The sequence below is a fragment of the Sus scrofa genome, chromosome 1 (assembly GCF_000003025.6).
Source record: "Sus scrofa isolate TJ Tabasco breed Duroc chromosome 1, Sscrofa11.1, whole genome shotgun sequence".
NCBI lineage: Eukaryota > Metazoa > Chordata > Mammalia > Artiodactyla > Suidae > Sus > Sus scrofa.
Window position 1 is genome coordinate 265,252,970 of NC_010443.5, and position 22,319 is coordinate 265,275,288.

The 22,319-nt window shown below is 56.5% G+C and overlaps 1 protein-coding gene across 1 annotated transcript; it reads left to right on the plus strand.

Moving 5' to 3' along the window:
• Positions 5,878-22,319, plus strand: ADGRD2 (adhesion G protein-coupled receptor D2). Its single transcript, XM_021085467.1, has 20 exons — positions 5,878-5,886; positions 7,955-8,077; positions 8,372-8,408; positions 8,817-9,029; positions 9,345-9,986; positions 10,296-10,442; positions 10,755-10,840; positions 10,977-11,258; positions 12,378-12,489; positions 13,212-13,346; positions 13,820-13,943; positions 14,646-14,751; positions 17,147-17,202; positions 17,670-17,895; positions 19,368-19,471; positions 19,603-19,705; positions 19,963-20,116; positions 20,655-20,788; positions 20,873-20,988; positions 22,105-22,319. Exons 1-20 carry the CDS (start codon positions 5,878-5,880, stop codon positions 22,277-22,279), a joined length of 3,084 nt encoding a protein of 1,027 aa, XP_020941126.1. The 3' UTR covers positions 22,280-22,319.

A 22,319-nucleotide genomic window follows, 5' to 3' on the forward strand; every position in this document is an offset into this window, starting at 1 on the left:
GCCTCATGGTCACAAAAGGGCTGCGGCAGCTCTGAGTATCTTCCCTATATTCAAGGCAGCAGGAGGATAGAGGGAGGGGATGATGAACGCTGTCACAATCCCATTTATCAGTAAAACAATGTTTCCTGGAATTCTTCCAGGAGATTTTGATTTTCATCTTCATGGTAAAATGGCTACCCGCAGCTCCAGGGATGCTGAGAAAGCAAGTATTTGGAGGACAAAGAAGGGCAATGGGAACAAGGGCCATGTCGGTCCCCAACAGTATCTGCCAGTCTACACAGAGTTGCACTTAGTTCGTTGCGATTATATCACACATATTTTTGCTTCCCTCTTTTTTCTTTTATTGTTAGGTCATTTGCAGTTTCCTCATCCCTATGTCGTTTTTATAATGCTTTTTTTTTTTTTTTTTTTTTTTTGTCTTTGTCTTTGTCTTTTCAGGGCTACACCCGCGGCAGAGGGAGGTTCCCAGGCTAGGGGTCCAATCAGAGCTGTCGCTGCCGGCCTACACCACAGCCACAGCAACTCGGGATCTGGGCTGCGGCTGCGACCTACACCACAGCTCCTGGCAACGCCGGATCCTTAAACCTACTGAGCGAGGCCAGGGATCGAACCCGCGATCTCATGGTTCCTAGTTGGATTCATTTCTGCTGTGCCACGACAGGAACTCCATAATTCTCGTTTTTAATGATAATAGTATTTCTTCAAGTGGATAAGTCATCACGTATTTGCTGGACATAGGAAGCTTCCAGTGTTTTCGGTATCATCTATTATAGCAGAAGGAACATCTTCACACGCATTCAGTTGGGTGCTGCCGAAGCATAAATTCCATAGGGTAGAATTACTTGAATCAAAGATGTTAACATTTTGGGGAGTTCCCTGGTGGCCTAGCGGCTAAGGATTTAGCATCGTCATTGCTGTGGCATGGGTTTAATCCCTGGTGGAACTCCCGAATGCCGTGGACATGGCCAAAAAATAATGTTAACATTTTTGGTTAATATATAACTCTTTATTTCTGATCTTAATATATTACCTAACGATTTCCAAGAGGATTGTGCTATTTTATACTATGTAACAATACCTGGGATATATCGATTTTACCACAATGCACACTGCCTGCAGAGTATTTTACCACTTTTTAAAGGTTTTTACCGAATTAGTATCATAAAATGATACCTTAAAGTTGCTGTCGGAGTTCCCATGGTGGCTCAGCAGGCTAAGAACCCAACATAGTGTCTGTGAGGATGCAGGTTCAATCCCTGGCCTCGCTCAGTGGGTTAAGGGTCCAGCGCTGCCGTGAGTTGCAGTGCAGGTTTTGCAGACTTGACTCAGATCCTGCATTGCTGTGGCTGTGGCATAGGCTGGCAGCTGCAGCTCCGATTCGACCCCTGGCCTGGGAACTTCCATATGCTGCAGGTGCAGCCCCCCCCCAAAAAAAGTTGCTGTTTTTATTCCTTTAATTACATGGGAGGAGAAACATTTTCCCCCTATATCTTTCGCTTTGTATTTCATCGCTGGTGATGTATGTATTCATTGATTTATCCAGTCATCATCTAGAGTCAGAAACCCATTTTTAGGAGTTCCCGTCATGGCTCCGTGGTTAACGAATCCAACTAGGAACCATGAGGTTGCGGGTTCGATCCCTGGCCTTGCTCAGTGGGTTAAGGATCCAGCGTTGCCGTGAGCTGTGTGGTGTAGGCTGGCGGCTACAGCTCCAATTAGACCCTTAGCCTGGGAACCTCCATATGCCACGGGAGCAGCCCTAGGAAAGGCAAAAAGACAAAAAAAAAAAAAAAAAAAAAAGAAACCCATTTTTAGAGGAATGGCCATACTGCAAATGGTCAGATTACAATTACATATTACATATTATAATTACATATTACATATGACCATCACATATTACAATTACCTCTGGTCATATTACAAGCTGACTTACTCCTATGATCCTACCAGTTCCTGGAGGAAGGCAGGGTGGGGAACAGGATCCGAGTCACAGATGAGGAAACTGGGCTCGTAAAGTCCACACAGCTCCTAAGAGGCAGAGCCTCCATCTCTGAGCCCAGCACTTTTTCTTGCACAATATGGCTCTTAAAAAAAAAAATGCTTTACTGAGATGTAATTCATATACCATACGATTCACTCAGTGCACATGCAACTGCTTTTAGTACATTCACAGAACTGTGCAGCCATCGCCACAGTCCATTTGAGAGCATTTCATCACCTCTCGGAGGAGCCGTCATGATCAGAGGCTTCGTGGGGTGGGCAGAGTTCTAGCAGGACCCTCGCCATGCAGTGAACTGAGGGCACTGCAGAGGGGCAGCTGGTGGGGGAGCGCCCGAGGCTGACCTGGCAGGGGGAGGGCAGGCCTGCTCTGTGCTGTGTCCATTTCCCTGCCTCGGGAGTCCCAGGCCATGTGTTGGGGTCTGCCTGCTCCATCCACCTGCACTCCAGGGCCAGGGTGCTGACTGCTGGTCTGGTCCTGCTCTCTCTTACCTGCAGCTCCCCCTCTTTCTCTCTTTCCCTTTAACACCACAGGGACTCTGATGCATTCTTCTCTCTGTTTCATCACCCCCAAGAGAAACCCTGAACCCACTAGCTATTCACTCTCACATCAGGTAAAGGGAAAAACATTTCTAGGCTTGGAGCAAAGGGGTGGGTGGGGCGGGCTGTGCGAGGAAAGCAGAGCAGACTCGGGCCTCGCCATGGACGTGCCCTGTAGACTCAGGTCACTTCCCCACCTAATACGAATAGGTATTTACTGAGCACCTGCTGTGTCCAGATGTTCACTGTCTGTCGCTCTCTCTAAAGTGGGGTGAGGAGCCCCGCGTTATAGGAGACAGAAACCCAGACCAAGAGCAGAGAGAGACATGGAGTCATTCACGCCCCTGTGCTGGTTGGTGGCAGAGAGGGTCCTGGGGGGAGGGGGGAGGGGTGGGGGAGGGGAGAGGGAGGGTCTGACTCCCAGTTCAAGGCCACTGCCTCAGCTGTCTCCAGCTCCCCTTTCTGGAGCTGCCCCAGAGACAGGTGAGGACAGGTGTGGGCGGTGGGGGGCATTGCTTTGTGCACTGGCTGATGAGGGCCCTAAACAGCTTGGCACTAAATAGTTGCTTCACCCTCAGGTGGCCGCAATTGGGGGTACCACTGTCAGGCCCTGGGAGCCCATTAAGCTGAGTCCCCTTCCCACTGCTCCCCCCCATACACACCCTCACACACAAACCTTAGAGTCACAAGGTGTCTGTCTGGGGCTGTCTAGATCTGCGGGAGTCTTCCTCAGTCCTTCCAACCAACACAAAGTGCTTGCTCTGTGGAGCTCTTCCCAAGGGGCCAGGGGCGTGGGGAGAAGGTTCCTGAAACAGTTGCAGATGCAGGGAAAGCATCCAAGAAGATCTATGGGGATGCCTGAAGGAGGAGTAGAAATGAGTCAGAAAGGACCTGGTGGTGGGCAGGTCCCCCTAATCCTAGGCAGGGGGAACAGCACGTGCAAAGGCCCAGGGGTGAGAATGGAAAAATGTTCACTCTGGCCACAGACTGGGCTACCGAGTGAGGGGGGCAGAGACACAGTGAGGGAGGAAGGAGGGCAGAGATGGGTCATATTAGCCATGTGTCCAAGGCTGGACTTTCTCCTGGAGCCACCAGGGAGCCACAGAAGGGTTCTGAGCAGGGGAGGGCCAGGAGCGGAAGGAAATTTTGGAGCGAACGCTCTGGCTGCCCAGTGGAAAAGAGGGTGGGGTAGGTAGGAGGGGAGGCAGGGCTGGTTCTGGGCTGGTCTGGTTTCTAAGGACCCAGGGTGTGCAGGGGTTGGGGGAGAGGGGAGGGACTCTGCCTGGAGAGCAGAAGCCAGTCCTCCCCAGAGAAAAATGACAATAGGCCCAGGTTGTGGGGCTCCCCCACCCCGATACTCACACAGCTCTTCTCACAGCCACCTTCGATGTCCCCAAAAGGAAGGAATGAGTCTCCCACCGTTGGTGCAAGAAGATATGAAGGACAGAGACGTGGTGGGTGACATTAAAGTTGGTTGATGGCCAAATTGCAGTTTTGTGGGGTTTGTGGTGACTCCAAAGTGGACACATTCCAGCTGCTGGCTTCCTCCTTCCGAAGTTCCCAGCCCTGGACTGTGGTCAGTTTGGCTGAGGGGCTGGCACAGGGCCAGAACCCTGGGAGGAGGATGCTGGCTGTCCTCACCTGCCCTGCCTGCTCCAGCCACCTGCTGCCCCCTCCCCTGTCAACACAGACAATGAGCCCAAGGGACCCCATGACTATCACCCACCCACGGCCTCCGGGCCTTGTCTATGGAGACAAGGGGCCTGTCAGAGCCACCTGCCCATAAAGCCAATGAATGGCCCTTGGCTGCCAGTCAGACAATACCCAGGCTCTGGGAAGGAGAGATTAGGCAGGGCCATGGCCCAAGCCAGTCCCAACTGCTCAGGATCCATGGAACACACACACACACACACACACACCCCATGGTACTCCTGGGACATGTGACCCCAAGGAAGGGAGGGAGCAGGGATGAGGGCCCCAGAGGCAGGGGTGTTGCCACTGATGAGAAAGTCATAACTGGTTACAGGGGATAGATCTGGGGTGGGGCAGGGAGGCAGGGAGGCCAAGAAGACATACAAAGGAGGCTGGGAGAGTTGAGGTTCACACAAAGCCCGCCCACTCATAGAGAGAAATTGCCCAGCTTAGGAGGCAGACCTGGGATCCACCTGCTCCTCGCTGTGTTATCTTGAGTGAGTCCTGTCTTCTCTCCTGGCACAGTCTGCAAGGGCTCTGTCGCCCCCTTTTCCTTCCCACCAGCTTCCGAGTCTGGGCTGGGTGAGGATGCGTGGGTTGCAGACATGGGAGAGCCAAGACCTGCTGGCCCAGGAACCTGGGAAATGCTCAGAGCTTTGCCCCAAGTGGGAACCTCTCATATCATGGTTTTTATTTTGGAAATTCTCAAACCTAGAGAAAAGCTGACCGACAAGCACACTGAGCACCCATGTATCATCATCTCTCTTTCTTTAAAAAGAGGGGAGGGAGTTCCCTTCGTGGCTCAGTGGTTAACGAACAAAATTAGGATCCATAAGGATACGGGTTCAATCCCTGGCCTTGCTCAGTGGGTTAAGGATCCAGCATTGTTGGGAGCTGTGGTGTAGGTTGCAGATGCGGCTCAGATCCCATGTGGCTGTGCCTGTGGTATAGGCCCAGAGCTGCAGCTCCAATTCGACCACTAGCCTGGGAACTTCCATATGCGGCAGGCACAACCCAAAAAAAAAAAAAGAGGGAGTTCCCATTGTGGTTCAGTGGGTTAAGAACCCAACCAATGTCCATGAGGCTGCAGGCTTGATATCTGGCCTCGCTCAGTGGTTAAAGATCCAGCATTGCCACAATCTGCAGCATAGGTCACAGATATGGCTTGGACCCCAAGTTGCTGTGGCTGTGGCACAGGCCAGCAGCTGCAGTTCTGATTCAGCCCCTAGCCTGGGAACTTCCATATGCCCCAGGTGTAGCTCTAAAAAGAAAAGAATAAAGAATAAAATAAAATAAAATAAAAGAGGAGTCCCCTCCTCTTTCTTTAAAAAAATTTTAAAAACCATCACAAAATGGTAAATTTTGTTACGTGTATTTACATAATTTGGTTATGTATATTTTACAAGAAAAAAAATGAGAAAAAAAACCCCAATAAACCCTTGTGTTATGGGCTGGCTATTACAAATGTAGATTAAGTTTTGACAAGAATGCTAAATGGACTGTGTGCCAGGCACCAGGTACAAGCCACAGGCTTTGTACATATGGAGTCAAAGTTGTTTCAACTGCACAGCAGGCCCAGGAGTTGTGTACTGTTTATCATCCACACACTACAGATGGGGAAACCGAGGCTCAGAGAAATTATGCAGCATGCCTCAGGTCAGTGTCAAGATGAACTTGGATGTCTGACCTCCCTCCCCAGCAGGAATCCCTGCCACCAAGGTGGGACAGCTCCCTCCAATCCCAGGGGCACAGCTCTCACGCTGGGATACTGGGAGCTCCTCGCTCTGCACCCCTCCCCCTGGCCCAGGCTCTGCCCTTAGAAGCCAAAACCCATCTATTCTCTTCCCTCCACACAGGACCTCTCCCCGCTCCCCGTGCTACCCTTTGAATCACCTGGATGAAGACCCAGAGCCCCCAGTTCAAGGCCAAGCTCTGCCACTGGCCAGCTGTCTCACTTGGGATAAAAAACCCTCAGTCTTCATCTGGAAAATGGGCATGCCCGCCCTTCCTCCTATCTGGTTGAAGGCAAAAGAGATGAGGCCTGGAAGGGACCAACTCAGAGCACGTAGTAGGCTAGGTTCTGGGTGCTCCCTCATCCTGGGCTAAGAAGGGCCGGGGAGCCAAGGATCCTTGAGTTTTCCCAAACTTACTTGGGATCTGGGCCTCATAAGGTGGCCCTTTCTAATAGGGTGACTTTCCTGGGTGTTGTAGGGAGATATGTGACACAGGTCCCCTCCAGAGACTGAAGACCCCCCCACTCCACGCGGTCCGGCTGCTCCCCCTGCCCAGCCGAGAGCGCGCTGGCCGGCAGGGGTCTGGCACCGAAGGCCTGGGGCCGAGGGGCGGGGCCTCCTACCATCGCCCCGCCCCGGTCGGTCCGGCTGAGAGCCGCTGGCAGGCAGGCAGCACACAGATGCCGCCGCCGCCGACTCCGGACTCCATCCTCAAAACTCTTCGCAGAAGTTGGGTTGATCACAGGCTCCAGGCCCAGCGAAGCCGGTGAGGACCCGGGCTGGGAACCGGGGCGGGATCAGCGCGGCTGGAGGGGAACCCTTTGAGCCTGGCCCGTCAGCCTCGAAGGGACTCCCCACTGGCCCCCTGGGGAGGAGGGACCGGCCCTGGCGGCCAAACTTCGCATCTCTCTTGAATGCCAGTCTGGTGAGCAGGGAAGATGGGTGCCCAGGAGTTTGCAGGAGGCAAATACTGGCAAACATGACAGAGGGATGGGGCAGTCAGCAGTTACTGTGGGCCCTGGACCAGACTCAAAGGGGGAAAAGGGACCATAAATTGATGCTTTTATAGAGTCCAAAAAGTGTGACTCTCCATATCCTCCTGGGCTGGGATGTGTTTGATTTTCATGCTCATAGACTTTATCTGTGAGAGCACAAAGGGTGGTATAAATTGTCATCAGTGATGGTTCCAGACTTCCAGGTGGCATGAGGCTGGCCAAGAGGACACAAGTGGGGCTTTATTTCACTTCTAGGGTGTTCTGAGACCCATGTGTGCCTGACCAGGGCTCTTTCCCAGCCTGAAGCTCCCCCAGGCTGCCAAAAGCAACCCCCAAATCACCTGTGATGTGGGTCTCCTCAGCTTCCGCGGCTCCTGGCAGTGGTGGGTCTGCCCTAAGTGCTGGGTGGATGAAGCGATGGCAAACTGATCTTGTAGGCGATGCCTCTGAGGGCGCGGGAGGCCAGTCTCGGCAGGAGGGACAGAATGGCCAAAGGTCTGGAGAAGGAATGCTGCCTGGGGAAATGGGAACAGCTTGGGGAGTAAGGGACGAGGTGGCTGCGTGGGGGAATGGTGGACAGCAGAGATGTGACAGCAGAGCCTTGAATGCCAAGCCGAGAAGCCCAAAGAATATGAGGAAGCCGGGCCCGGTGCTCTTCCTCCCCCCCCACCGCGCCATCCCAGCCCCCACCCCCACCCCAGGAGACCCTTGCTTTGTTTCCACCCTTTGTGGCCAGTGGACGGCTTACTGCTGCCCTCCCTCCGCCCCCCTCCCAGCTCACCAGGGCTACAGTGTTTCCCAGCTTTGATCCTGGAAGAAGCTCCTGGAGACCATCCTTTTGTGCAAGCAAATGTCATCCCCACTGGGTGGGCCATCCCGTCCTGGGCTTCCAGCCCAGCGGGGTCTGGGAGCCAAACAAGGAGCAAGATGACAGAGCAGCTAGCATAGTGAGGCAGGACCCTGAGCAGCTTTCCTGTGCTGTTTTTCCTTCCTCAGTCCACACTGGCCACGCGCGTGATCCCTGCTGTTCCTCGCCTGCCCCTGCTGGATCCAGAATGGCCCCCTGGTGCTACTGTCTCCTCCTCACCCTCCTGGTACCTGAACTTCTGGGAGGCAGGGGTGCGGGGGAGGAGGGCACTCAAGGCTAGGGCTCCAAGGGGCCACCTCATATCACGAGGTAACTGCAAGTTACACAAGCTAAGTCCCTGGTGTAGAAATAAAACAAAAACACCCACTGGATGCTAGGAAACAGGCGCAGGGCGATGAAGTGACCTGCCCAAGCTCATACGCTGGGTGAATCTGCAGCGCCTACAGCCTCCGCTGTCCCCTGCCGGAGCACACAGTAGGCATTCAGTAACTGCACATATGACATGGGGATGTGACTCAGACCCCACCTGTCTTCTTCTCCCTCAGATAACGAGTCTCTCTGGGACCCCTTCCAACTCCCCAGGTGAATCAAGGAACCCTTGGGTTACAGGTTGGTATGAGGAACACCCCAGGAAGGCTCCTCTTCCCCCAGCTCAGCCAGCCCGTGGTCCTCATGCTGCATCGGCCCCCAAAATACAAAGGAAAGGAGGACATGCCTTTTAGTTCATTCAGCCCCACCATACCAGACCCTGGGCTGAAAGCATCTCTCATGTCCATCTCATCCCTGTCCCTATAGAGATGACAGAATAGATTCAGCAAGGGGACAAAACTTGCTGGGTCATACAGCACAGACAGGGTTCAGACTCTTTTAGCCCCATATGACTCTAAGCCCAGTGTCCTTGACCCTCCCATTCCACCCATCCCACCCATCCCACAAGGGTCAGATGCCCACACACCGTTCTCCCACACCGGCCCTCCTCTCACCCTGCAGCTCCACTGGCCCCCGGAGAAGTAGTGGAGACCGCCAACAAGGTGTGCAAGTTCTCTGGGCAGCGGCTGAGCTGGTGGCAGGCCCAGGAGTCCTGTGAGCAGCGGTTTGGCCACCTGGTACTGCCACCTCCAGATGGGGTCCTTGCTCCCCGGCTGCCCAACCCCATCTGGGTGGGCCAAAGAGAGAGCCCTCTGCGAAGACCCCCGCAGAGGCGTGAGTGGGGCCAGGGTTTGGGAGATGGGAGTTGGGTAGGGGAGGCTTTGGTGACCATGAGACGGCACCCCACTGGGACAGTCCTTGCGGATTGAGCCCATCGGAAGTCGGCATTGCATCTCGGGTTCTCTTGTCCTGGGCTGAAAGTAGAGGGCTGACCCCTGGGCAGGGCACTGGAGCCCCCATTTCTCCCTTCCCGAGAGAGGGAGGCACCCAAGGCCCAGGAGAGGTCCTACAGCTGCGCAAAGGGTCATCACCTGCAGGACGGTGTGTGCAGCTGGGTAAACTGAGTTCGCGGCCCGCGTGTCCCCGCAGGCGCTCACACCACTGCGGCGCTGAGGTTCGGTGAGAGGACGGCGGACAGGGCAGCGCGGCTTCGGAAGCCCCTGCCTGCGCTGGGGGCGCTGACGGCGTGCGCCCACGTGCAGTGGGACGCCGCCTCGCCGGACACGGCCGCGCTCTTCTCCCTCGCGGTGCCAGCGCTGGCCAACGCGCTGCAGCTGCGCGCCTTCGCCGAGCCGGGCGGCGCTGTGCACTTGGCGCTCGTGGTACGCGGGCATCACGCGCCCTTCCGCGCTGCCTTCCGCGCGGATGGCCACTGGCACCACGTGTGCGCCACGTGGGAGCAGCTGGGCGGGCGCTGGGCGCTGTTCGCCGACGGGCGGCGGCGCGCCGGGGCGCGGGGTCTGGGCGCCGGCCACCCGCTGCCACCTGGCGGCGTCCTCGTGCTGGGCCAGGACCAGGATTCTCTGGGGGGCGGCTTCTCTGCGCGTGACGCCTTCAGCGGCAACCTTACTGACTTCCACCTATGGGCCCGGACCCTGAGCCCCGTGCAGTTGAACAGGGCACGGTCCTGCGCGCCGCCTCTTGGCGGCTTGCTCTTCCGCTGGGATCTGGGCGCCCTGGACGTCACACCTTCGCTGCTGCCGCCGGTGTGGGTGCGGCTTTTCTGTCCAGGTACGGCTGCCCAGCCTCCCGGCTGCCAGCCCCCGCCCACCTTTTGGCTCCAGCTCCAATTCCCTGGCTTGCACCGGCTTCTCTTCAGTCTGGGGGACCCCGCCCACCTCTTGCAAACCGAGCCACGGCCAACTCTGGCCACGCCCTCTCCAGGCCTCCAAGTTCCCATGTCGCCCCCTAACTCCATCCGGGGCCATGCATCCTGGGGGCCCCTCTGGTGTGCAGGCGCCTTCCAGGCACATTGGAGGTGGATCATAGGGCCGATGGGAAGCCAGGATGCATCCCTGACAGCTCTCCCACCCTGGCCAGTGCCCTCAGAGGAGTGCCCTACGTGGGACCCAGGACCCCGCACCGAGAGCCCTCTGCTCTGCTTGCAGCAGCTGCCCTTCCTCTGCTGCTACGGGACAGGTAAATCCCTGTCCAGCTGTGCCTTGGGCATGCTGATGGCGACACTGGGTATGGACTGCTGCAGGCCGAGGGGGAGCAGGTAGCAAAGCCTGGGAATTCAGAATCTTCTCAGAATTTCAGGGCCCCCACGAAGCCTGGACCACAGATAATGGGGCTGTACCAACCTGGGGTGAATCCCAGCTGTGTAACCCAGAGCAGGTGATTTTGCTGTTCCGGGCTTCAGTTTCCCCATCAAAGACACTTCCGTCTCCAGACACACAGCCATCGGTGTGCTCTTCCTCCCAGAGCCACAGGTGGTGGATGGGGCGCCGCTGGGGAGGAGGTTGCCCGGGGCTCAGTCTGGAATCTGCTTCTTTGCAGAGAACTACCTGCGGCTGCAGGAAGCCCAGTCATGGTCTGGCCAGGATGTTATCAGCCAAGTCAACGCCTTGGCCAATGCCACTGTGGTGAGCCCCCACCCAAGGGGCCGGAGAGTCTGGGGGTGCTATGGGTGGCCTCCCTGCCCCTCAGTGTCCTTACCTGTAAAGGGAGGGGCCCCTTGTGACAGCCTGACCAGCAGTCAGCGGCTCCTGTGCCCCGCAGCTCTTCCCGGATCCTCTCTCCGAAGAATATGGGGACCTGTCCCCAGCAGAGGCCTCCAGCTTCCTGGGTATCCTGGAGAGAGTCCTGGCCAAGGAGGCAGCTCCCCTGGGGCCCGCCGCACTGCTGGCTGTCGTGCAATTCCTGAAAAGAGTGGCAGCCCTCGGGGCCTGGGAGTCAGAGCCTGGGACAGGGCCGTGGGAGCAGCTGGGCCAGGCCGTTGTGTCTGTGGCCAGCCTGGTCCTGGAGGAGCCACTGGCCAGTGCATGGCTGAAAGTCGGCGAGGTGAGGCTGGCAGGGCTGGGTGCAATCTGGGCTCTGGTTCCTCCCTTGTCACCAGTTCATGTAGCCGTGGGCGAGCCAGCACCCACCTGGGGTGGGCTCCCTCTCTCCATCCATCAGGAGAAGCTCCTCTTTGTCTGATAGGCTGAATTTCCACATACGACTGCCTTTGAACAACAGCTTCTGCAGTTAACAATTAAGAGCCACTCGTCAGTAAGGGCCACCCACATCCGACAGTCCCCTGACCACCTGACCTGGGAGGTCCTCTCTGCTGGGTGTTCAGCCGTGGAGAACAGAAGAGATGGGCGGTGAGGGTGTTGTTGGAAATCTCATCCTGACAGAAGTGCCCGTGGGTCTGGGAGTGATCAGCCCAGAGACGGGAGAAAACAAGGGGTCATGAACGTTGCCCGAAAAGCTCTGGGGCTTTAGAGGCAGACATGGTCCCCTGTGATCTCAGAGGACAGAGCTGAAACCTGCGGATGGAGTGGGGATGGCACCACCCAGGAGGCTGGTCCCCTGGAGTGTTCAAGTGGTGCCCCCCATCCTGGGAAGAGTGTTAGCCCACATTTGACTGGGGACCGGAGGCACCATGGCAGACTCTGAACCTCAGTCTTCTTCCCTGGAAAATGGGAACACTCAGACCTGCCTTGCTTAAGTAATGGAGAGGAGTTGATGTGAGTCAGGCGACTTTCCCAGCCGAGCAGGTGTCCCATGAGGGCGTGTTTCCCCTCCCTGCCCTGTCCCCACACCCCCATGGCTTTCCTTTTGGAACCTAAAACCGGAGCACCTATTATAGGCCTAACACTGAGTCAGACCCAAGGAGCAGAAGGCATGGCCCTGCCTTCAGCGTGTGCCCGGCTGGCAAACAACCTACCAGCAGGCAGAGCCCTGCGAGGCCGTCAGCTGGACTAGAGGATGGCCTGGCTCAGGAGAGTGTTGGCGAGGCCGGAGAAGGCAGGGCTCACCTGCAGTCTGAGGAGACTGGACTTGGTCCCGGAGGCCCTCTGGAGGCGTCGAGGGTCTGGAGAGGCAGGCCCCTCACTGATCACGGAGAACAGCGGTCAGGGTGGGAGGCGGTGGGGTGTGGAGTGTGAGAGGGGCTGAGATGCCACCTCCCCCCAGGTGGTAGGTGGACCCATGGCCCTGGTGGCGAGTGTGCAGCGCCTGGCACCCCTGCTAAGCAGCGTGCTGACCTCTGAGCGGCCCCGAATGCACTTCCAGCACCGCCAGGCTGGTGAGGCTGCCCCCACCTGTCCCACACAATTGGGCTCTGAGTGGGGCCTGGGCTCAGAGATCCGCCTCAGCCCTGGTCCCTGGGAGCTCTCTGACTCCCACAGAAACTCCATTCTGTTTCCTGCCTTTGCCCATGTTGTGCCCTCCCTCCAGAATGTTCTTTCTGTCTTGACCTCCTAGCGAACTCCTATATAGCCTTCAGAACCCTGCCTGAGCAGCAGCTCTGCTAGGGAGCCCTCCCCGGTTTTAGGTCTCTCCTGACAGTCAGTTCCTCTCTCCTCTGTTACCCCAGTATCTTGAACATAACTTTTGCTGTATTTGGGGTCACTACGTAATTCCACCCTGAAGCTCCCTGTGTGCCAGGGTTATTTCTGAGTCATTTCTGCATCTCAGGGCCAAGCCCAAGTGCCCGCTCAGTGAATGTTTGTAGACTGAGTGGGGGAGCACTAACAGTGGGACCGCGGGCAAACATTGGGCTCTTCAGGCACCCAGGGGTTTCTGGTGGCTCATCCATACCCCCCAGTGGCTCCCCCTCACCAGGGACCCCCTCCCTCTGACTTGGAGAGGTCCGGTTTATCCTGGGCAAGGTGCCAAACCCCTCTGAGCAGGACTGGCCTCCTGGATATGGGGCCGGGAGAGAGGACGTGGACCCTGCCAACTGGGCCAGCTCAGCAGAAAGACCTCCCTCCTGAGGTCCAGACACTCGGCCCCATTTGATCCCAGGCCTGGAGCTGCAGCGGCTGCACCTGAGGGAGGCAGGCCCAGAGGGTTCCACGTTCACGATGCCCGGTGGGCACCCAGAGGGGCCTGGCCACATCTGCATCCCTGCTGGTGAAGTGAGGCGGCTCCTCGGGAAAGGTGGGTGAAGGGGAGGGGAGGGGGAGCCCTCTTGGGGTCTGGGTCAAACCTCAGCCCTCAGAGTGGCTAGCTCTGAAAATTTGAAGTCCCCTCACCTTTCAGAACCGTTCCCTCATCTGTGAGATTGTCCTATTCATATTTGCGTCGTTGGGTTGTTACGAGGCTAATGGCACATAGTAGGTGTTCACTTAGTCGCCTCCCCTGAATCCTGTGCAGAATCCCTTGCTGCCACCCGGGGGTGGGGGATTAGGATGAGGAGCAAAGGGCATTGGAGCTGCCAGGTTAACCACATGAACTATGGCTGGTGGAAATTCTGGCCCCGCCACTTATTAACACGTGATCTTCGGGAAGTCCTTTAATCTCTGTGCCTCAGTGTCCCTGTCTGTAAGGTGAGCAGAGCCTTACCCTCCAGACCAACCTGGGGTGCTTGCTCAGTCCTCGGGTGGGTCTTGGGCCTCCTCGCATTCATCCAGGCCTCTCTGGAGTCACCGTGATCCACAGCTGGTTCAGCTCAAGTGTCTTCAAGCACATGCCAGGGGCCCCCGGCCAAGGGCCCCCAGCCCCTGACAGCTCTGAAGAGACAAGCAGAATGCAGAGGTGAGTGGGTCCCACCCAGCAGACCAGTGAGGGCCTGGATCCCTTCCGCAGGGAGGGCCAGGCCTCCGCCTCCTCCCAGAGCACCCCCCTGTGGTGGTCAAATGCAGCCCAGGGCCAAACCCACTCACCCGTGACACACACACTTCTGGGCCTGCCAGAGACATGTGGGTGGGAGAGTGGCTCAGCTCCTGTCTGGAGTCCTGGCTTCTGTGTTGAGTCTCGGGGAGGGAACAGGACTTACTCAAGTTACCAGCAAGAATGGAACTCAGGGGGAGTTCCCGTCGTGGTTCAGTGGTTAATGAATCCGACTAGGAGCCATGAGGTTGCGGGTTCGATCCCTGGCCTCGCTCGGTGGGTTAAGGATCCGGCATTGCTGTGAGCTGTGGTGTAGGTCACAGATGTGGCTGGGATCCCGAGTTGCTGTGGCTGTGGCGTAGGCCAGCAGCTACAGCTCTGATTTGACCCCTAGCCTGGAATCTCCATATGTCGTGGGAGCGGCCCTAGAAAAGACCAAAAAAAAAAAAAAAAAAAGAACCCGGGTGCCCCAATTCCCAGCACAGGACTTTTCCTGATGTTTCTTTGAATACAGAAGGTGTCACTTCCTCCACAGGGGCCTGGATGAGATGACCCCATCCATGCATGACCTCTCTCCCCCTTTCCCCAGACAGCCGGTGCCCTTAAAAGCTCCCTTTCTCCCCACAGGTTCCTAAGCACCCAGGTGGGGTCAGCCATCATCTCCTCTGACGTGTGGGATGAAGCCGGGGAGGTCAACACAGCTGTGACCTTTCATCTGCAACACCAGGTCCAGGTACTGGATGGTGCTTCTGGGAAACAGCCACCGGGTCCCGTTATCCTGGTTTGGTGCCCCACCCCCTACCCCACTGCCACCACATCCCAATATTTGTTCACGGGACAACCAAGGTCTAAAAATGTTCAAGAATGGAGTTCCCGTCGTGGCGCAGTGGTTAACGAATCCGACTAGGAACCATGAGGTTGCGGGTTCGGTCCCTGCCCTTGCTCAGTGGGTTAACGATCCGGCGTTGCCGTGAGCTGTGGTGTAGGTTACAGACGCGGCTCGGATCCCGCGTTGCTGTGGCTCTGGCGTAGGCCGGTGGCTACAGCTCTGATTCAACCCCTGGCCTGGGAACCTCCATATGCCGCGGGAGCGGCCCAAGAAATAGCAACAACAACAACAACAACAAAAAGACAAAAGACAAAAGACCAAAAAAATAAATAAATAAATAAATAAAAATTAAAAAATTAAAAAAATAAATAAAAATGTTCAAGAAAAATGCTCATCCACAAGCCGTCCCACTGTCCTCAAGAGAGAGGGCAGGGAAGTCATGCATGGCGCACTTACTTACGGCAGGTGCCTTGAATAAGCAGCATTCATTTAATCTTCCCACTGCCCATTCCACGGCAGGAAGCTCAGGGGAGCTGCTGTGCTTGGTCCCAGCTTGTAAGTGGCAGAGCTGGGATTTCATTATAGTCGGTGTAACCTGCAAGACTGATGGTTCCCACGGGATGATCCAGAAAGATGTGAGGCCTGCCCTGCACTGCGCTTCATACGCATGAAAATAACCAAAACATCCATCAACAGGGACTTTTTTTTTTTTTTTTTTTTGCTTTTTTAGGGCTGTACCTGTGGCATATGGAAGTTCCCAGGTTAGGGGTCGAATCAGAGCTGCAGCTGCCAGCCACGGCCACAGCCACACAGGATCCAAGCTGCATCGGCAACCTACCCCGCAGCTCACAGCCATGACAGATCCTTAACTCAAGATCGAGGCCAGAGATCGAACCCGTATCCTCATGGATACTAGTCAGGCTCATAACCTGCAGAGCGGCAAAGGGAACTCCCAATAGGGACAATTTAAAAAGTCTTATGAAGCTACACAGGGGACCATCAGCTGAGGTTATGAAAGGAACGAAGTATTTTGTTATAAACTGACATGGGAAGATCACCAAGATATGTCATGTAATTCATTATGTGTAACACACAAATTCCTTTTTGACTTTGAATGTGTAGAGCATTTCAGAGGAAGCTAAAGTCTCTTTTTCTCAAAACGACTAATCCTGGACACATACACACACACACACACACACACACACACACACACACACACACACCACAGCTTATCAGTCTTTTGCGTTTCATCTCAAGACTTCAGAAACATCAGTTTGATCGAGATATAGAAATCGTTGGTCGTTTCTTACAGAGTCGGGATTTTCTCATCCTGATCATGCTGTCTGCAGATGAAGACAGTTGTTTTCTCCTTTCTCATCCTTGTCTTTTTTTTTCTTTCTTTCCTTGGCACAGTGGATAGGACCTGTAGTTCAGCATTAAAAAGGAGTGTTGAGGAGTTCCCTGGCGGCTCAGTGGGTTAAGGATCCAGCATTGTCACTGCTATGGCTCTGATTACTGTTGTAGTGCCGGTGGGACCCCTGTGAAGACAGAGACCTAACCACTGTTTTTTTGTTTGTTTCTCTGATTTTGTTTTTTTTGTTTTTTTTTTTTTTTTCCTTTTAAGGCCAAACTCGAGACATGTGGAAGTTCCCAGACTAGGGGTCAAATAGGCAAATTGGAGCTACAGCTGCCAGGCACAGCCACAGCCACAGCAACATGGGATCCAAGCCACATCTGTGACCTACACCACAGCTCACAGCAACACCAGATCCTTAACCCACTGAGCGAGGCCAGAGATGGAATCCGCATCCTCATAGATCCTAGTCAGATTCATGAACTGCTGAGCCAGGAAGGGAACGCCGAGACTTAACTACTGTTCCCTGTGTGTTTGCTTCCAGATCTTTTGTGCATGTGTTTTCTCAGTTACATAGAACCTTATTTTTTTAACCATAAATGGGCTCCTACTGTGCGCCTTTTGGAAAAAACACATGGCGAGCTCTCCCCGCATCAGTAGAGCCTTGTGTGTTCTTACCAAACAGAGCGTCCTGGAGGGAAGAGTCATGCTTAGCTTGTTCCTAGGATTTCAGTATCAACCATAATGCCAGCCTGAAAGTCTGCTCCCTTCACCTTCCTTCTGCCTCTCCACCAGTATTTTTCTCCAGCTCCTGAATCCATGACCCACCCTGTGCAAACCCCTGGTTCCTCCAACACAAGGAGGCCTCCACGTCCCCCTGCATCTCTGCCTCTCCTTGCCCACATGTGCTCACACACCTGCCCTGTCCCTGTTGGCTGCCCTTAGGCCTTCCCTCAGAAGCTGGTGGAGCCTGTCTGTGCTTTCTGGAACTTCAGCATCAGGTGAGTTTCCAAGGTCTTTAAACGAGGCACTTAAAAAAAAAAATGCATTCTGCTTAAGGATGAGGCAGGACCCAAGCATGGTTTTGGCCTCTATTCACCACTTCTTTGTGGGGGTGGCTCCTGGCCCTACTCAGCTGGAGACAAGCTGGGGCAGAAGAGCCTATTATCTCGGCGGTAGTGAGTTCCCTGTCATAGGAGGTATGCAAGCCTACTCTGTCGGGTACCTAGAAAGAGACTCACCTGTCGTATGGGTGTTAGAGTCAATGACATATCCAAGGCCAGGGAATGAATATCAATCACTGTTGCTTAGTAATTAATGCAGTTAATCAATGGTAATTACTGGTATCAGTCCCATCATCCTACATTCCTGAGAATGTGAAGTCCATTTTACAGATGGGAAACTGAGACCCAGGGAGGGGCAGTGACTTGTCCAAGGTCACACAGCTGGCTAGAGGGAGGGCACTAAGGGACCCCTTGCTCTGGCAGAGGCTTTGCCCTGCTTGCTACCTGCCCCTATCCCCATGTCAGTGCATCTCTAGAGCCCTCTGTTCCCTACTCACCCCAAGCCCAGACTCAGGGGGCTCCTGGGCCACCAGTGGCTGCTCTGTGACCGCCTTGTACCGGGACTCGACTGCCTGCTTCTGCAACCACAGCACCAACTTTGCCATCCTGTTGCAGGTGTATGACGTCCAGGTGAGGGCTGGGGAGGGGGCAAGGGAACAAGGGCAGGTGATCTCATTGCCAAGTTTTAAAGGATGAACAGGAGTTGAGCACGAAGGGCCAACAAAGGGCCATCTGAGCAAAGGCAATGGGGCCAGAAAGGGCTGACCTGTTACGTTCTAGACCTGCATTGTGTCTGGAGTTTCCAGTGCGATGCCCAGGAGTGGGGTGGGGGACCGGTGGAAGTGGGCAAGGTGGGCATGGGTCAGATCCCACGGGCCTGGAATGCCAGGCTTACATGCTTGGATGTGGTCCTATTGCAGAGGGCGGGTGTGGAAGAGTGTGAAGCAGGCTTTAGATTTGCACAAGGGAGCCTGCTGGTGCCAGCAGTGAGGCTGGGGCGGGGAGAGGAGGAAGCAGCGGGCCTGGCCTAAGAGAAGGGAGGGACCCTGGACCAGGGAGCAGGTGGGAGACCAGGTGGGTGGGGCCGCTGGGGGATGAGGAGGCGCAGGTAGGCAGCAGCTCTGGGCAGGCCGAGGGCCTGGGGGGCTGTGAGGTCTGTGGTCTGGTGCTCAGGGCGAGAGAGGTCTCAGCTGGAGTTGAAGAGCCAGGAGGTAAAGTCATGGCTGAGATGAGGTCAGAATAAAAAGAGGAGTTCCCGTTGCGGCTCAGCTGGTTAAGGACCCAATTAGTATCCATGAAGATATGGGTTCGATCCCTAGCCTCGCTCAGTGGGTTAAAGTCGCAGATATGGCTTGGATCTGGTGTTGCTATGGCTGTGGCATAGGCCAGCAGCTGCAGCTCGAATTTGACCCCTAGCTCCAGAAACTTCCATATACCTGCAGGGTGGGTGCAGCCCTAAAAGAATTAAAAAAAAAAAAAAAAAAAAAAAAAGATAAAAGGAGTCCTGACCAAGACAGGCTCCTGAGAGGTACCAGCATGTAAAGACTCAGGCAGCGGGGAGAGAGCTGGGGCGGAGGGGGAGCCAAATTCCAGAAGGAAGCCAAGAGAGGCGGGCTCACCGGAGCCAGAAAGGGCCTCTGAGGGGCACTTGCCAAGAGGATGAGTGAGATGGGGTCTGAGCCCAGGAACCCTGGGGGCACTCTGCATGTTGGGGAGCACACTAGAGGAACTCGCTATCCAACACATTTTTCCTGTAAAAACACAGCGTGGACATGTGGCACATCATGAATAATCCGTGACCCGCTGGGTGGGTGGCTGTCCCCCTGCCAGCCCCTCCCCACCACCTGAGTGTGTTGGTTGCTTCAACCTAATGCTCTTAGTAGCTGCGGAGTCAGCGAGAGCTGGGCCCCAGCTGAGGGAGAGCCAGCAGGAGAGGCTGTACAGATGCTCATTATTAAGTGCCTGCTGTGTGCAGGCCTGGCAGAGGAAGAGGTGGCCTGAGGAACCTGGGAGTTGCCAGGCGGGGGCAGGTGAGGCCTGGTCCCTTCAGATCAGGGTGGTGGCCAGGCTCCCAGGCTCCGGGGTCCCTGTCCCTCCTGCAGAGAAGCCCTGAGGATGAGTCACTGCTGAGGACACTCTCGTTTGTGGGCTGCGGTGTGTCCTTCTGCGCCCTCGCCACCACCTTCCTGCTCTTCCTGGCAGCTGGGTAAGGCGAGCTCCCCTCTCTGCCTTCATTAGCCCATCTCCCCAGGGCTCAGTGGGGCTGGGGCTGCTAGGGGCGGGGGGGGCTGGGGGCTGGGATGGTGTCCTGGTTAAGCAACTCCTCTGCCTGCCCAGGGTCCCCAAGTCAGAGCGAGCCACTGTCCACAAAAACCTCACCTTCTCCCTGGCCTCCGCCGAGGGCTTCCTGATGGCCAGCGAGTGGGCAAAGGACAACGAGGTGGGTGGCAACCGATGGGCTGGTGACCTCAGGGGGCCTGGGAAAGCACCCTCTGCCTTTTCTGGGTCCCCCCCATCATCCCTCAGCTCCATTCCCTGGGAGGAAAGGCCCTGAATGACTGGGCTGGGCCCAGGGTGCTGCCTGGAGCCCCCACCCACTCGTCCACTTTGGCTGGGCAATGCCAGGCATTGGCAGGGGACCCATGGAGGGGCTGCACCCGTGACGGGCCGCATGGGGATCCCCCACCCTCCTACCAGGTGGCATGTGTGGCCGTCACAGCTGTGATGCACCTGCTCTTTTTGGTTGCCTTCTCCTGGATGCTGGTGGAGGGGCTGCTGCTGTGGAGCAGGGTGGTGGCTGTGAGCATGCGCCCGGGCCCCCGGATGAGGCTCTACTACGCCACGGGCTGGGGTGAGGCCCCTCTGCCCCCACCCTTGCTCTGGTCTCCTCGACTCTGCCTCGCATGGCCTCTGCCCCAACACAGACTGCCCCACACCTGCCACCGCCCCACGCCCACCTCCACTGGCCCCCAGCACCCCGCTCAGCAGCCGTCTCCGACACAAACTCAGCTGCTCAGCTCCATCAACCTCAGACTCTACCCACCTCCAATTCTGGAACCCCTTCCACTTCAACTACCTCCACTCCCGGCCTCTGGCGCTGCCTCCCTAACCTGTGACCCGCTGACCCCCATGGCAATCGCCAGCCGCCCTCTCTGTTGATTCCCAGCCCTAAGGCCTCAACTGAATCTCAGCTCCTCCACTCCCCATCTGCTGAGGGCTCCAACGCCACCCAAAAGGATCAGGCCCACTGAGTCCACTCCCCGGATCTCCCAAGGCCGCCAGGACACCTGCCACGGGGACAGCTGGGCGTGGCAGTTCTGGACAGGCACTGGATCCCAGAGAGGCCAGAATGAGTGGCATGGTCCTGAGGTCCTTTATTCTTCCCCTAGGTGTGCCTGTGGTCATTGTGGCCATCACCCTGGCCACGTCCCCCCAAGACTATGTGGCCACTGGGCACTGCTGGCTCAATGTGCATACAGACACCATCTGGGCCTTTGTGGGGCCCGTGCTCTTCGTGCTGACCGTGAGCAGGGAGGTGGGGGGCCTGCAGGGGAGGGATGTGGCAGGGGAGGGCAGGCCCTTTCGCCCACTGACCCCAGATCTCCAGGCCAACACCTGCATCCTGGTCCGTGTCGTGATAGTCACCGTGTCCAGTGCCCGCCGCCGGGCCCGCATGCTGAGCCCGCAGCCCTGCGTGCAGCAGCAGCTCAGGATCCAGATGTGGTGAGGCCCCAGACTGGGGGAGCCATGTGTGAGCATGTGTGAGTCCAGCGTGTGTGTGTGCATGTGGTCACATGTGCTCATGCGTGCAAGGCTATGGGTGAGCATAGGTGTATGACGTGCCCCTGCGGTGTGTGCACACTTGCTCGAGAATGCGGCTGTGTGGAAGCAGGTGCTCATGCACTTGGCCTGCGGGGATGGTAATTGAGCCTGTGTGTCTATGAGGGGGATGTCACCAGCCACCGTCCTGGGGACTCACCATCTGCAGAAGGCACTGATGGCCTGGTGGGGACAAGGTAGAGGAGACCCCCAAATCAGTCCCCAAAGTTCAGGTTCAGGATGAGAATCTAGGTCTCTATTCCATCCAAGAACCTCAGTCACTCTCCAGGACCATATCCTGATGGAGGGGGCACCCCCTGGCCTTCCTCTCCCCTACCCACCCTCTGCCCAGAGCAGGGAAGCCGGAGCCAGTGGGGCCCTGAAAAGCCTAGCAGGGAGTTCCCGTTGTGGCTCAGTGGGTTACAAACCTGGCTAGTATCCATGAGGACTCAGGTTCCATCCATGACCTGGCTCAGTGGGTTTAGGATCCGGCATTACCGTGAACTGTGGTGTAGGTCACAGATGCGGCTCGGATCCGTGTGGCCACGGCTGTGGCATAGGCTGGCAGCTGTAGCTCTGATTTGACCCCTACCCTAGGAACCTCCATATGCCATGGGTGTGGCCCTAAAAAGCAGAAAAAGACACAGAAAAGCCAAGTGGCCCGGGGGAGCCTCGAGGAGGGGAAAGAGGAAGCCCTTCCAGCCCCCACGTGTCCTGGATCCACCGTCCAGGCCTCAGCCCTCCACCTGGACAACTGCCACTCCCTTCCTCTGAGCCAGGCTTGGGACTGGGACCCCATCTCTCCAGTGCCACCACCCCTACTTGATGCCACTCGGGGCATATGAGAAGGGGCCGCCGGCCAAGTCCAGCAGAAGGTTCCAGCTACACCTCAATCCTGAGCTGTGGTCCCCGGTCTGCAGCTCGGGCCTGTCTCCAGGCACTTTCCAGGGGCTGCCCTCCCGAGAGCCCGGTAGGGAGCCGGCCCCCTGGTCTCCTTCAGCCCTACCTGCTGTCCCGCAGGGCCACGGTGAAGCCGGTGTTGGTCCTGCTGCCCGTCCTGGGCCTGACCTGGCTGGTCGGCGTGCTGGTGCACCTCAGCCCAGCCTGGGCCTACGCCGCCGTGGGCCTCAACTCCTTCCAGGTACTTCCAGGACACACACTGGAGCTCAGAGGGCCTGGTTTGTCAGGGGACTGAGAAGAGATGTCCCCAACAGCAACGGGGGACATGGTCGCGG